Source organism: Colius striatus, chromosome 6, assembly GCF_028858725.1.
Source record: "Colius striatus isolate bColStr4 chromosome 6, bColStr4.1.hap1, whole genome shotgun sequence".
Taxonomy (NCBI): Eukaryota; Metazoa; Chordata; class Aves; order Coliiformes; family Coliidae; genus Colius; species Colius striatus.
In genome coordinates, this window is record NC_084764.1 from 1,155,889 (window position 1) to 1,169,243 (window position 13,355).

The 13,355-nt window shown below is 44.5% G+C and overlaps 1 protein-coding gene across 1 annotated transcript in view; it reads left to right on the top strand.

Annotated features, from left to right (window-relative positions):
• SMOC1 (SPARC related modular calcium binding 1) overlaps nucleotides 1–13,355 on the top strand; it is a 103,283-nt gene that overhangs the window by 21,747 nt on the left and 68,181 nt on the right. The window contains exon 2 of the mRNA XM_061998113.1: nucleotides 9,997–10,168. Coding sequence (XP_061854097.1) covers nucleotides 9,997–10,168 — 172 coding nt within the window. The remainder of the gene's footprint in view (nucleotides 1–9,996; nucleotides 10,169–13,355) is intronic.

Genomic DNA, 13,355 nt, shown 5'->3' on the forward strand with positions numbered 1-13,355 from the left:
ATACCAGCAATCTGGGGCTGCATCAGGTAAGTGTCCCTTCTCTTGAAAAGGGCTACCACCTTTGGATCTGCTCTACTCTGCTAGGAGATCATCACATGAGGAGACACGATGACCAAACACAGTTTAGTTTGGTAGCTTTATCTTCAGATTTGAGCTCCAATAGAAATACAGCTGTACAAAGGCACTCCTTAGACCACGAGTGTGTTGTCTTGTAGAATCTTCCAGGATGGAAAATGCTGCCCACTAAAACCCTGTAGCTCTACAAGTTTCAGTCTTTCAGCATTTTAGAAGCATTTATTTAAGAAAGACTTATTCAAATGGAAGCTGGCATCCAGCCTTCATTATGATTATTGCCACTGCTGCCAACAGCAGAACCAAGAAGCAGATATTAGAAATAGCTGAGCTCATTAGTTCAAAACCCAGCAAGGGCTGGCTGCCCATCAGTAGATGTATGTTCACTGAATGCCAAGACTGAAATTCCATTGCACAGGAGGGATATTAAAAAACAGAGGTACTGCAAACATTAAAGGGTTTGCTTTTTTTTTAGTTAGATTCTTACTCCTACATGATCCTCTTCATACACCTGCCTTGTTTACAGTAATAATGTCTCATACATATGTCTGACTGAAATGAGACACTGGCTGCGGTGTAGAGCAGGCAGTGGAGGAAGCTTGGTGTAAGCTCAGTGGTGTCTGGCTTGCTGTGTGTGCTTATGTGCCTTGCCTGTATGGTAAAGGGAATTGATGGTGCTCAGCTAGGAGGCAGAATTCAGACGTTTCAAAGACATCTTTGGTAAGACTAAATCTGTTGTTTTTTGCAGTGGGTGGTCTCTGGCATGTATAGAAGTTTTGTCTTATTGGGGAGAAGTGATGGGAGGAGATGTGGTTTCTATCATCTTGCCAGTTTGAGATGTTTAAAAAGCTTCTCAGCTGACTTGGAGACTTGATGTAGGTGTAGTGCCCTGTTCTTCAGCAGTAACAGTGGAAGGAAAAGGCAGAGCACTCTTGAGTTCTTGACAGAAAGACAGCGTGAGAAGGTGCTTAAGGGTGTCTGGATGAGTTGATGTCAGGTGATGGAACCAAGTTTTAAGGACTTTTGGCTTTAAACAGAAGTCCTTTATAGCTACCAGGGTACTGATGGCAACTCCACAGAGAATATGTACTTCATCAAAGAGATTATTCATTTAAGAATGCTTCAACAAAACTTGGTTGGAACCAGACACGCTTGCAGTTCATGCATAACCATGCATTGCAGAGCAAAGACATATCTGGGAAGTTTATTTGATAACAAGATTCTTCTGCCCTGTGAGACAAGGAAGGAGTGTTAGGCTGTGTGTTACAGCAGAGTGAAGGGTATCACTGTAATGTTAGCAAACTGACAGTAGAAATTGAGGCAAAGCAAGGGAAAGGGTCTTGCACAGTGTTTCTTGAGCAGTGATAGACCCCAGAAAGAGTCTGGTGAATTAGTGGGGAGGAATTAAATATAAGCGGAGAGGAAGATTACTAGGGGTTACACAGCTGCATCTAATTAAGTGAGCTTCCATCTTCTAACACTTCAAGAGCTCAGAGTGGATGACCCCACAGCATGCCTGCTCTGTCTGCAGTACTCCCAGCTCTTGTAAATGAGGTAGAAGCTTTCCTAGGCTGGCTGCATAGCAAGTCCTACTCAAGTTAGTACAAGGGGGAAAATAGATGCAGGAAAGAATTTTCATAGCCACTTCTTCATGTGGCTAAACTTTCCTAAATGGGTGCACAGAACTCTACACATTCTGGAACTGACTTAGTAGTTTGTACAGTGGAGGGTAAGAAAGCATGTACTTCAGTCTCCGTGGTTCAAGAGAGTCGGGGCCAAGAGGGTTTGCTCTAGATCATGAAGAATGCATGCAATGGTTTAAAGCACTCAATTTGATAGCCTTTGTGTAAGCACAGGGACCACATTTACCATTGCTTTGGTAAAATGCACACCTGACATTATTGGAACACTGCTGCTTTCCCGACAGCTTCTTTTGAGGAAAACATATCCCATTATAAGGGTATGGCTGACCTCTCCTTCTAGAGACAACACCGAGTTGTAGTCCTGCTACATCTTGCTACAGGAGAGCGGCATCAACTGTTGTGACAAATGAAAGCAGGGAGATATGGTTACTTATAGATATACTCATATATGTAACTTGGCATGTTATACAGAAGGATGTTTTGAGTTTGTTTTCAAGTTGTGCTGAATAAGCAGAGGGTTCCTTAAACCAGAAAGACTGGATCAGGTTGTTAAACAACTCAGTTTACTGAAGACAAGATTCCACCTTTCATGTCAATGGGAGTTTTGTTGTCATTTTCTCTTGGACAAGAAGTTCCTTGCCTGACTGTGCAAACATCTGGGTTTTCTGTCTGGTTCAACATGTATAGTAGCAAAGCTAAAGAGAAGAACTAGTCCAAGTTAAACATGCCTTCTCTTGTCAATGTGTTTGACAAATGAAATTTAATCTCAAGTTTGTTCTAGGCTTACATGTCATTCTGGCTGCAAGAATAATCTGAGCAGGAGAGTGAGCTCTGGCAGAAACTGAAGTAATGTTATTTCAAAGGAGTTAAATCAGTCTCTCCCTTAATATTGCCAAACTTACTAGAAAGGTTTAGAAGGAATGTGAGGCTTAAGCTGAAATTTCTCTCATGTTTTAGATTTTGGGTTGCCTCCTCTGTTCAGTTGCTTAGTACACTGAGCTGTGGTACAACCTATGACATGCTTGAACTTGATGTTTAGAGGACTGAAGTAACTCTTTATAAAGGTGATACAGGGACGTGGATAAAAGCTCCATGGAAGGAGGGACTACTTCAAAATCTGAAACGAACATCTTGTCTGTGATGTGGGAAGGAAAAGGCTAGAGACAAGGCAGTTGGAGCTAAGCACTTGCATAAGCTGGAATCCCAAGCCTAAAAAAAGGTATAATTTTAAAAGTTCACTCCCTCAATGCAGGGGCTCTTCTGTTAAAAATGAACACGCTGAAAAACCCAGTAGAGCTGCTTTGGGATGGGATCAGATTGATTCTAAGGATGTCTCTTGAACTGTTTCTCATAGGTGGGTTCTTCAAATATACTGTTAAGCAGCCTCTTTGAGTCTAGTATCTCAGTGTCTAGCAGCAAAGCACAACTGCATCCTGCTTAGGGAATCAGTTTGTGAAGAAAGACAATGTATTCTTTCCTAGCTAGAAGTTGTCTAATAGCTGAAGCACAATGCTTAAGCACTCTCAATGTCAGGGCTTGCACAAAGCAAAGATGGAGGGAGGATGGGGGGGAGGGGGAAGGGAGAATCATTGTAGAAAAGGAAGGTTTCAAGGCAGAAACTGTCTCAAATTCAACTCTTACAAATATATCTAGAGTTTTCCTGCTTTGTGGTGTGATCCCATATGTTTGCCCAGCCTTCACCATCCTCAAGCACCGGCTGTGTACTTTGAACCCATTCTTGTTTGCACAGCTGGGGGCCTGCAGTTGGAAAATAAGTAGTGCTTTAAGTTAGGCTAGGCTCTTCACTGAAGATGGGAAGACTCAGGGAACACAACTCTTACAGTATCCTTCTTGTCAGTCCCTCCTGTCTTAGGAAGGTACTGTGCTCTTCTGAAATTTGTTGTGAAAGCTGTAAGTCTTGTGTGGGTGTTTTCCGGCATCCTACCAAGGACTGGGTGAAGAACTCCAAGAAACTTGGGTTTAAAAACATTCTTAAACCAAAGTCATCCAGGTGTGAGTCAAATACAGACTTGTGAGCTCTTCCAAAGGGGAATATTCAAATCAATCTCTTCCCCACTGCCCCAAAACACATGGTAATCATCTTGGGAATCTCAGTTTTTCCCACAGGATAGGTTGTGAGGCTGCAGGGGTACTTTCAGAACAGAGGCTGCACATGCTGGTGAGCTGTTGGGAGTTGTGATGGTTCTGGCTGCTTGATATGTTTCTGCATATGGGAAGTAGAAGCTCTGACAGTCTCATCTCTAAGAGTTTCTAAGGTTTTAAAATGTTCTCTTTGTGTTCCTAGAAGCCAAGCATTTTGGGTGTCTGGCTTAGAGCAGGATCTTTGACCCCTTTTGAGGTCTGCTAGGCTTCTGCTTCCATGGCAGCAAACTTGGCTGAAGCTCCCTGGTTAAAGTGAAGTCTTTGTGCCCTATAGGCAACCTGCAATGGGGCTGAGTCTGCCCATGATCAGCACTGGGATTTGGCTCCAGCTCTGCCTCCAGTATGGCTACTTGCACCAGTTTGGAACCTGCAACTAAGGCATTAATCTGTGAGGTTAAAACTAGGAAATGTGGAATGATGCTTTCCAACAGCAGCAAAAATGCCCAGAGTTTAGAGTCCCTTGTACTGTATGAAATGGGATGTTTGCCTGGGGAATTCTCCCTGGGAAGGGTTTGCTCACTTGTACTTAGGACAGGCCAGTCTGAGTGCTTAGAAAATGGATGTGTGATCTGTGACACGGGAATATACTCATATTGATCCCTTTCCAAAGCTGCCTTCTAAAGGTTTAAGCTCAAAGTCTGACAAAAGAGAAGTGGGGCATTGCATGTGCTGTTTGCTCAGTCCCTCTGCCCAGTTGTTAGGCAGCAGCCTGCGGCACTTTGCAGAGTGGAGCTGTGAACCAGCAGAGACACCTCTATTTTGATCTGTAGTAGATTCTTCTCTTGTAGATTTGTTTGACTTCCACTTTCTCACTTTCGTGTCACTTGTGTCCCTTGCTCCCTCTTTCCCCTGAAGCCTTGCTAAAGCACGTTACTCTGGTACTGCAGTGCTTTGACCATTTCTCCTACCTCTGTGACAAAAGGGCTGTGCTGTGCTGTTTGTGCTTATAATGTACCCAGATGGTGAATAGAATGAGTGACCACCAAGCTCATTTTCACTTGTGGGGTCAGACCTTTCTCTGCTAAATAACACAAGTGTTCCCAGCTGCTGTGCAGCTGCAGGGAGTCTGCTTTCCTTCACAGGCATTAAAAACCCTTTAATCAGTGTTTGTTGTTTGTCAGCAGTGGTGTTGAGGTGTGGAGAGAAAGAACAGAAATGCTTTGTTGGCAAAGTTAACTTCATTCTGACCTCTTATCTTTCCTTTTTCTTTTCAAGTCTGAAGAAGCAGAAAGTAGTTTGGGAAGTGGTTTCTGCAAGCACCTGTGTAAATGTATTTGCTAAAGGAGGAAGTTTATGTCCTTATACAGATACAACACTTGATGTAAAAAGATGCTCAGAGTTGCATTGAACTGGAAAGCTCTTTAGGGCAAAGACTGAGCTGGCTGGTATAGAAGCTGTGCAGGCTCTCCTAATGTAAGCAAATGCTATACAAATAGTGTTGTCTAATTCTAGTGCTTTATGCTTGTTTTAGCATTGAGCCTACGTTAGTGGCATCCCACATGCAATCTGGTCAACTTTAACACCTCCCCCCCAACCCCCCTGGAAAATAGGTTATTCCTGCTAGTTTCTGTGGGGTTTTGTGTTTATGGGTTGGTTGTCTTTTGGTGTGTGCATTGATGGGGTTGTTTTTGGTGTGTGGTGTTTTTTAGTTCTTCTTCTCTCAGTTCTTTCCTAAAGAAAAAGGGAGGAGACAAGAACTGATAAGTCAGTGACACCATCTCCAGTCCCATTTGTTTTGGATACAGTCTGTTCTGAAACAAATGGGAACGTGGGTATCAAGAAGAGACTTTGAGAAATCCCAGAGCCAAGGTAATTATTTCCCCTCTTATTTCTAGATGAAGCTTGGAATTGTGCTGGTGCTGCACATGTTTGCAGGATTACTTGATCCCTGAGTCCAGATCTGTTCAGGTTGTGTGTCTGTGCACAGCACCAAGCGCTCGTGCACGATTCTGTCACTTGCAAAGCCTGTTTGTGTGAGCATCTTGGAGCTGTTAGGACATCAAGCTTTGATGGTAGAACAAATGGTGTTAAAGGTGGACTGCTTTGTCTTGCTACTCTTCCCCTGAAAGGGCCAGAGAATGTTGTTACCATTTTGGCTGTGCCCGGGGAGATGAGGTAGGCAGGCATCAGGGAACCCTGTGCCTGTTGCTTGCAGCTCAACTGTATCTCCTGCAGTGACTGAGGTGCTCTTTTGCAGCAGGGCTGTGCCCCTTAGAAGAGCAGCCAGTGCCTGCCTTTTGAGGCAGGAGTAAAGAACTGGGAATTAGTATCTTACAGATTGTAGTCTTAGCTGTTAAAATGATAGATTAAAGTGATCTCCCCATGGGCAGACACATTTCAGCATTCAGCTAGTGTTCTTCAAGTGGCTGAGGATGCTTGTGAAGGACACTTGTCCTCCTCTCAGGCAAAATGCTAGAAAGAAGATTGTGCTGGGTGGGAGGGATGGGCACTCGAAACAGCTCATATGTTAAATGTCTCTGGATGGTCTGTGGTGATTACTTCTGCAGCATGAATACCTACCAGCTAGAAATGGGACAAAGAACTTTGCCTTCTGAAAGCTGGCAGAGCAGAGACGAGGGTTCCGAGCTTTAGTGGAGCAGGTGTCCTACTGTAAGGGGGAGCTTTTTGAAGCCCTTCAGTAGTATCTCCAGGAGATCCAGCTTTCCTGGCAGTGCTGTCTGTTCTTATGAGAAGAATCCTGATCAGACAGGCGTATGATCCTGGATCCTTCTGGAAACTAATGCAGACTTTTACAATTACAATCTAGCTAAACAAAACAAGCACCATCTTGTGCAACTACGTAAACCATAAACCTTTTTGGCAAGGCAGGTGTGGTATCTTCAGTGTCTGGAAAGCACCTACCGTGCTGTGTGGGCTCCCTCCTGTAATCCAAATTACAAATGCTAAAAAGGCTTTGATTTCATTTTTTTATAACGTGGTTCTTGGCTTAATTTGGGTAGGCAAGAGCTTCATAGGCTGCATTGGGATGCTGTGCATGTTTCCTCAGGCCCTCATGATTAATCAATGCTGACTGTTCTTCCTTATCCCTCTGTGAGGAGGCACCGGAGGAAAGTTGCTCCATAGCCTTAGGTTTAGCTCTTTTTGTAGCCCTGAGAGAACTTTCTCTCCAGAGGTACCCTTTCTAAAAGGAGAGGTTGTTCCTAGCCTGTAAAGTCCCTCTGTACTAAGTATTTTGGTGCAGGCTGCAGAAGACTTGGGTGAGCTTTCATGATGTAAGCTGAGTTTTCACTGACTTCCTAAGTTTGATGCTGGGAACCAGTATTCAAGCAGCTTTTGCTGTGCCTTTGGGTAGCTCCAGTCTGTGAAACTCAGCTTCTGACAGAAGGAGTTTGCAAAAAGTTTCATGGCAGTAGCTCAAGCCCTAAGAGTTGTGGCGAATGCCAGATGCATGCCTTCCATCTGAACCAGAATGGTCGCTGCGTTTAACTGAATACTTAATTGCTCTGTGCATCATGCTTGTGCTATCAGGCAGCTCTGCTGTTTACTGTTTACTCAGACAGCTGAAAAGCCTTGCCAGCCTTTCAGGGTCTCTGACATCACATGCAGGGAAGAAGCGTCAGCATCTTCAGTCTGCTGCTTTTTGTGATGTTTGCAGTCCCTGGTGTGATCTCTGTGCCTCGGGGGCTACAGAAGGACATTACTGAAGCCACAGCAATCCCAAGCGAACTTCTAATACCCCAACCCTTGACAAGAACTGGGCAAAAATCTGGTCCAGCTTTACAGTGTTTTTATAGTCTAGTCCAGGTCTCTATAAACCATTTAAACTTGCCTCCAGGTTTAAATTTTCCAATTTCCCATTTGGAACAGGTGTTGCCAGGTTATAGAAAGTGCTGAAGAAAAGGAACAACACCACTTTAAAAACTCTGTGCTGTTACAAATGTTGGCAAGTCTCTGACAGATGAGATTTTTAAACAGTTTGCCCCACTGAAACTAAAACAAGTGCAGCCCTTGCTGACTTTTCCCAGCTGTCACGTTTCAGTAGGGTTTTTAGTAAGTAATGCACAAGTCTCTGAAAGATCCAGAAGTACAGAGCTAATATGTTTCTATAGGAAAGTATGAAACTTGTCAATTGTGTTCTTCTCATTTAATTGGGGGGAGAAAAGGGGCAAGGATTCCTTTTAGAAAAGTCAAAAGATATTTGAGATGCATGTTGTTGGAGTGGTTAAAAACCAACCCAAACTAGGCTTCGGGCTGTGTGTTTTTTAACAGCTTTAACCTCAAAGCATAGAGCAGACAGCTTTGTAGGCAACTGTAACACCAAGGTGATTATGGCAGTGAGTCACACTTCCCTGCAAGGCATCCAGCTAGCAACACACAACTGGAGAGCTGTGGCTTTGTGCATGCAGGCAGGGTGTGGGGCAGTGCCCGGTTCCAGTGGCTTTGTGCATGCAGGCAGGGTGTGGGGCAGTGCCCAGTTCCAGTGGCTTTGTGCATGCAGGCAGGGTGTGGGGCAGTGCCCGGTTCCAGTGGCTTTGTGCATGCAGGCAGGGTGTGGGGCAGTGCCCGGTTCCAGTGGCTTTGTGCATGCAGGCAGGGTGTAGGGCAGTGCCCGGTTCCAGCTGAGCTCAGAACTGCTTTGACAGTGAGCTGGGAGGATGTGCATGGATTCAAGAGCAAATCTGATTCCTCTCCCAGCTTGCAAGAGGCTTAAGAGGTGGGAGCTTGGGAAGTGCAAGACAGGTTTAACTTACCTTTTCTTTGATTAATCCTCATGGGACTTGTTTCAAGAGCCCACTGAAGGCATCCCATAACCAGGTGGTTGGGTTTGAGTAATAGTTAAAGGTCTGACTGATGAGCCATTAAGTGGGGTAGCATGGGAAGTGCTATTACCATGTGCTGCCAAAACTATATGCCAGTGGTTAAGGGAAGAGGACTGGCAATTGGGGTCCTCAGGAAGACAGGATGAATTTGGACAAGAGACCTGGGTGCTCAGAGTACAGCTGAGTATACAATGAGGAACTACTTGGGGCAAGAACAGGAGACTGTCATGGTTAAACTGACAGGAGAAACTCATTAAAATGCCTGGGGAAGGATAACTGGGCATGTGTCTCAGCCTGGCTTTGTTTATGAAGGCTTTTTTACTGCTGTAAAATACTGCCTTTGTCAGAATTACTTGTCCTAGAACGGAAATCCTTTCTTAAAGTATTGACAGGTCTTATAGTTTAGGTGAGTTATGGGTGTGATTCAAATGTTGCCTCTTTTAAGCAGTTTCTTATTGGAAAAAGGTTGGGATTTGCAGGGAGCAAGTGGGCAGGAAATGGATACGTGTTCATGTGCATCGTGGCTTTCCCCAGCTCCAAACATGAGACAAGCTAAGCTGCTCTCACAGCAGGGAAACAGCAGTGACTGTGGTACAGAGGAATTCCTCGGAGGGAGGAACTGGGAGATTGGGGTTGTTTTCTTGTCAGCCTCTCGATACAAGGAGTGCCGTGTGTTAGAACAAGCTGCATCCAAACTGAATGCTTGGGACTTAGATTGTGGGAAGCATGGAATGCAGTTGCCAGCTGGGCAAGATGTCACTGGGAAGTAACAAAAGGCAGCTTTGGGAGCACGCAGGAATGCTGTTGCAGGTGGTATCCACAGATGACCTAAGTACTGCTTTAAAAACCAAGTAACTAGTGATACAGAGCTGGCCACATCCGTGGTTCAACTAGCAAAGCCAATCTTGATAGGTTATTTGGGTTCCTCCATCCTTGGTGATAAGTTCCTTGTGCCTCTGACTAAAATGGTGTGGTACCATGGTTTGCAGCAGGGCTCTGGGAAGCTGGGCTGCTGTGGCTCAGTGCTGCCCTTCCCGTGTGGGTGGTGTTTGGCTCTGCACGTGTGCCGTGCTCAGAGGTGAGGCACGGCGAGTGACTTTTCTGTTCTGTCAAGGGAAATGGAACAGCAAATACTCACAAGTTTTTTCTTTAAAGTTATACATCTTTCATTTGAAGCTCCCTTCAGGCAGGGTCAGTTTTGGCAGGCAGCTTCAACTGCGTTCTAGACCCTATTGGTACTGCCATAAACCCAAAATACATCGTTCTCTGTTTTGGGAAATGAAACAAAACCAATGTGTTTTTTCTCACTACCTCCTTTTTTTCATTTCTTCCTTTAGTTCTTAATAAGTGACCGTGACAGAGACCCTCAGTGCAACCTGCATTGCTCCAGGTCCCAGTCCAAACCCCTCTGTGCCTCTGATGGCAGAACGTACGAGTCGATGTGTGACTACCAGAGAGCCAAATGCCGGGAGGCGAGTCTGAGCGTGACACACCGCGGCCGCTGCAAAGGTAGGTGGGCTTCAAACACCTTTGAGGGGAGGAGAGGGTGTTCTACCTCATAGGAAACTGGATTCTCAGGCTTGATTAGTACTGTAATGTGACAGGAATTGCATTTGTGTGAGTGTGGAAGGGAGAACTCACAGAATTATCAGTGAAAGAAGGCAAAGCAGACAGACCTCACAGAAAAAGGGCTGAAACGTGTGTCTGCAGGGCAGGAGTGGGCCCTATGGAAATGCAAAATCAAACCCTGAAAGAAGAGAACTTCCTTGCCACCTCTACTGGCGAGAAACTGAGACGCCTTTGAGTGATAGGGATGTGGAGTGGAGAGGAATATGCGATGTGCATCAGAGGTCTAGTCCCTTTTCAGACACACACAGCCTTTCTGTGCTGAGTTAATTAGGGTGAAGGATGCATGCAGGGCTCTACATGGCCTTTATTTTTGCCTGTTTGCTATTACACATCTACTTAAAAGTGAAAATATGGCTTTTCTCTCAATTGATCTTTTCTTCAGCACAGTCTAAAGGTGTTGAAGCTTTCTTGAGAAATATTGGTGTCCTGTCACAAACAGGATTTGCTTCTGCACTGAGGTGAAAAATCAAGTTGAGTGCATTTTCTGAGAGCACAATTGACTCAAAGGGCAGATGGCACAGATGTTTTCAGCAATTGGTTAGAGTGACAGGAGAAACTCATTAAAGTCCCTGTAAAAGGATAAATAGGCACATGTTTCAGTCTGGCTTTTGTTTATCAAAGCTCTTTTACTATTACAAAAACATATCTTTGCCATAATTATTTGTTCTAAAGCGGAAATCCCCTTTCAAAGTATTGACAAGCTTTATAGTTTGGGTGAATTATGAGCATGACCTCAAATACTGCTCTTTTAAACAGTTTCTCATTGGAAAAAATCTTGCCTGTATCATTGTGTTTTTCCCCCTCATGGCTCTTGGGTTGCTTTATGGCAGCTGGTCTCCCATGGCAGAGAAAAATGCCTTTGAAATACGCTACTTTCTGAGTGTTGGAAAGCCAGAAGCTTTCCTAGCAAAGCCCAGGAAGCACTTGTTCTTTGCAAGTGATGTGGTTTTTGAGTATCACAGTAAGAAGCGCTTGGGTGGGAGTCCTGCTTGTGCTTTCATCACTTGAGTGGAGTGGCTTAGATAAGCAACTCCATAGCTGATACTGGCATATAAACCAGCACTTAAAATGTGGGATCTGGAATGTGGCACATTCACATGCAAAAGTGTCTGTGTCTGGAAGTGGAGATGATGTTAACTGCCAGACTACACAGCCTGCTGTGTGTCATGATTGCAAAGAGTTTCATAGACATAGCTAAAGACTTTTGTGTTATTAAGCACAGGTAAAGTGTACTTCCCTTTCTGCTCTCACACAACTGAAATGTTTAGCTCATTAGAATGGTTGTTCTACCTATCTTTTTCCCGTTTGCACTGCAGTACTGTATAGTACCTAATCACCTGGGAGTGTCTGACAACTGCAAGTCTTGCTTTTACCCCTCTAACAACCCTGTGACTCCCTAGAGGGTAAGAATAGTCTTTTAACTATCACATTCAAACCACCTTCCTGGTAGGTTCCTCGTGTGCTGCTGTTGAAAGGTATTTTGTTGTTCTAGTTGCAGTAGGGAATATGACCTCTAGCTGTCCATGAGGATCACATGTAGGCAAATACAGACAGTTGCAGGACTATAGGTGGTTGGCTGGGTCTGTATCTTAGGAAGGTGTCACCAGCAGTGCTGAGCACCTTCTACTGCTGCTGTGGGGTACCAGGTTTAGTCTGAACAGCCTTCATTCCTTCTGCATGACATGGTCTGCAGGGGAACTCCCATAGTGCTGGAAGGGATCCCACAGGCCATCGAACCCAGTCACACCTGATTGTGGTAGATACTGTGTGCAAGAACATATCCTTATGAAATGAGCAATTTATCTTGGGCTTCCTTCTCAGGGGGAATGGAAGCAGGTAACTAAAATAAGGAGAAGAGGAAATACATTGTGGACAGCAAGGCATTGTTCTGCACCCCACACTACCGTAGGTTTCCAGTCTTGGTTCTGACAACTTGAGCTGCACTTGAGCCAAGCAGAATGGATTCCATAGTGAGAACAGAACCTTTTTTGATTCAGCTTAGCTCTCTGCTCTCTCAGGAAGCTAAGGACCTTTAAAGATGAAATCTTGCCAGCCCTCTGGGAACTATAACTCTTACTCAGTTTTTGCTCCTTGCTAGCCTCCTCACGTGCTTTTCAATGAAATTCCTGAGGTGCTGAATTATCTGAACTCCCTACGAACCCTCTCATGTCACAAAGGGTTAAAAGTCAGGAGTAGCTTAAAATGATCAAACTATGGCATCCATGACAAATGAAGCCTCATTGAGATTCCAGAGAATAGTTCCAGATGGCATGGCTGTGTGTAAAATACACAGCCAAGAACTCCTACCTGGACCTTTTGTCAGCAGGCATCTGATGTCAAATAAGAGTTCTTCCTCCAAACTTTGCAGGGCTGAAGGACAAACATGTGTTGTTTGAGTTTTGACAAGCTGTCAGGACTGTGCAGTGATTGTTGGGGTATCTGTGTCTTAAAATACATTGAAATTCTGTGTTAACTGGTTTCTAGGAACTTATTTGACCTATTTAATGAAAAAAAAGGGTGTGGGAGTGTCGTAGAAACTTCCCTTCTGATAATGGTTAGCTTTGGAAGTCTGGCAGAGAGCTTGTGCTCGGATCACAAGTCACTATGTAGAATGAACCGAAGTTACTGGTGAGGATTGTAATCAGGGTTCTTCATCCCATCTCCTAGGACACCTGAATGAACACAGCTTCTGGTTAATGTCCTGGAAAGGAAAGTCACCTGGTGACTAGCACTGGGTTGTTTGAAGGTAGTCTTTCTTCTCTACCTCCTGTTCTTGTTGGACAGCAGATGACATTTTGAAGTAACTGTCTTGGTCCACTTGTTAGATCCATGTGTTTTATCTTTATTCTCCCTCAACTCAGAATAGGAAAGTTCAAGGTGGGTCCCTCCTTGGCAGCAGTTCAAATGGTGAAACCACGTTTCCAATCATTTAGCAAATTGAGGCATGTTTCTACATCGCCCCAGGATAAGTTGGGGAGTTCTGGGGTAGAAATGGTATGTTGGTATCCAAGGAGGAGTAAAGCACATCAGCATGAAAGGAAAGAAGCTGAAGATTTCAATGAAGGCT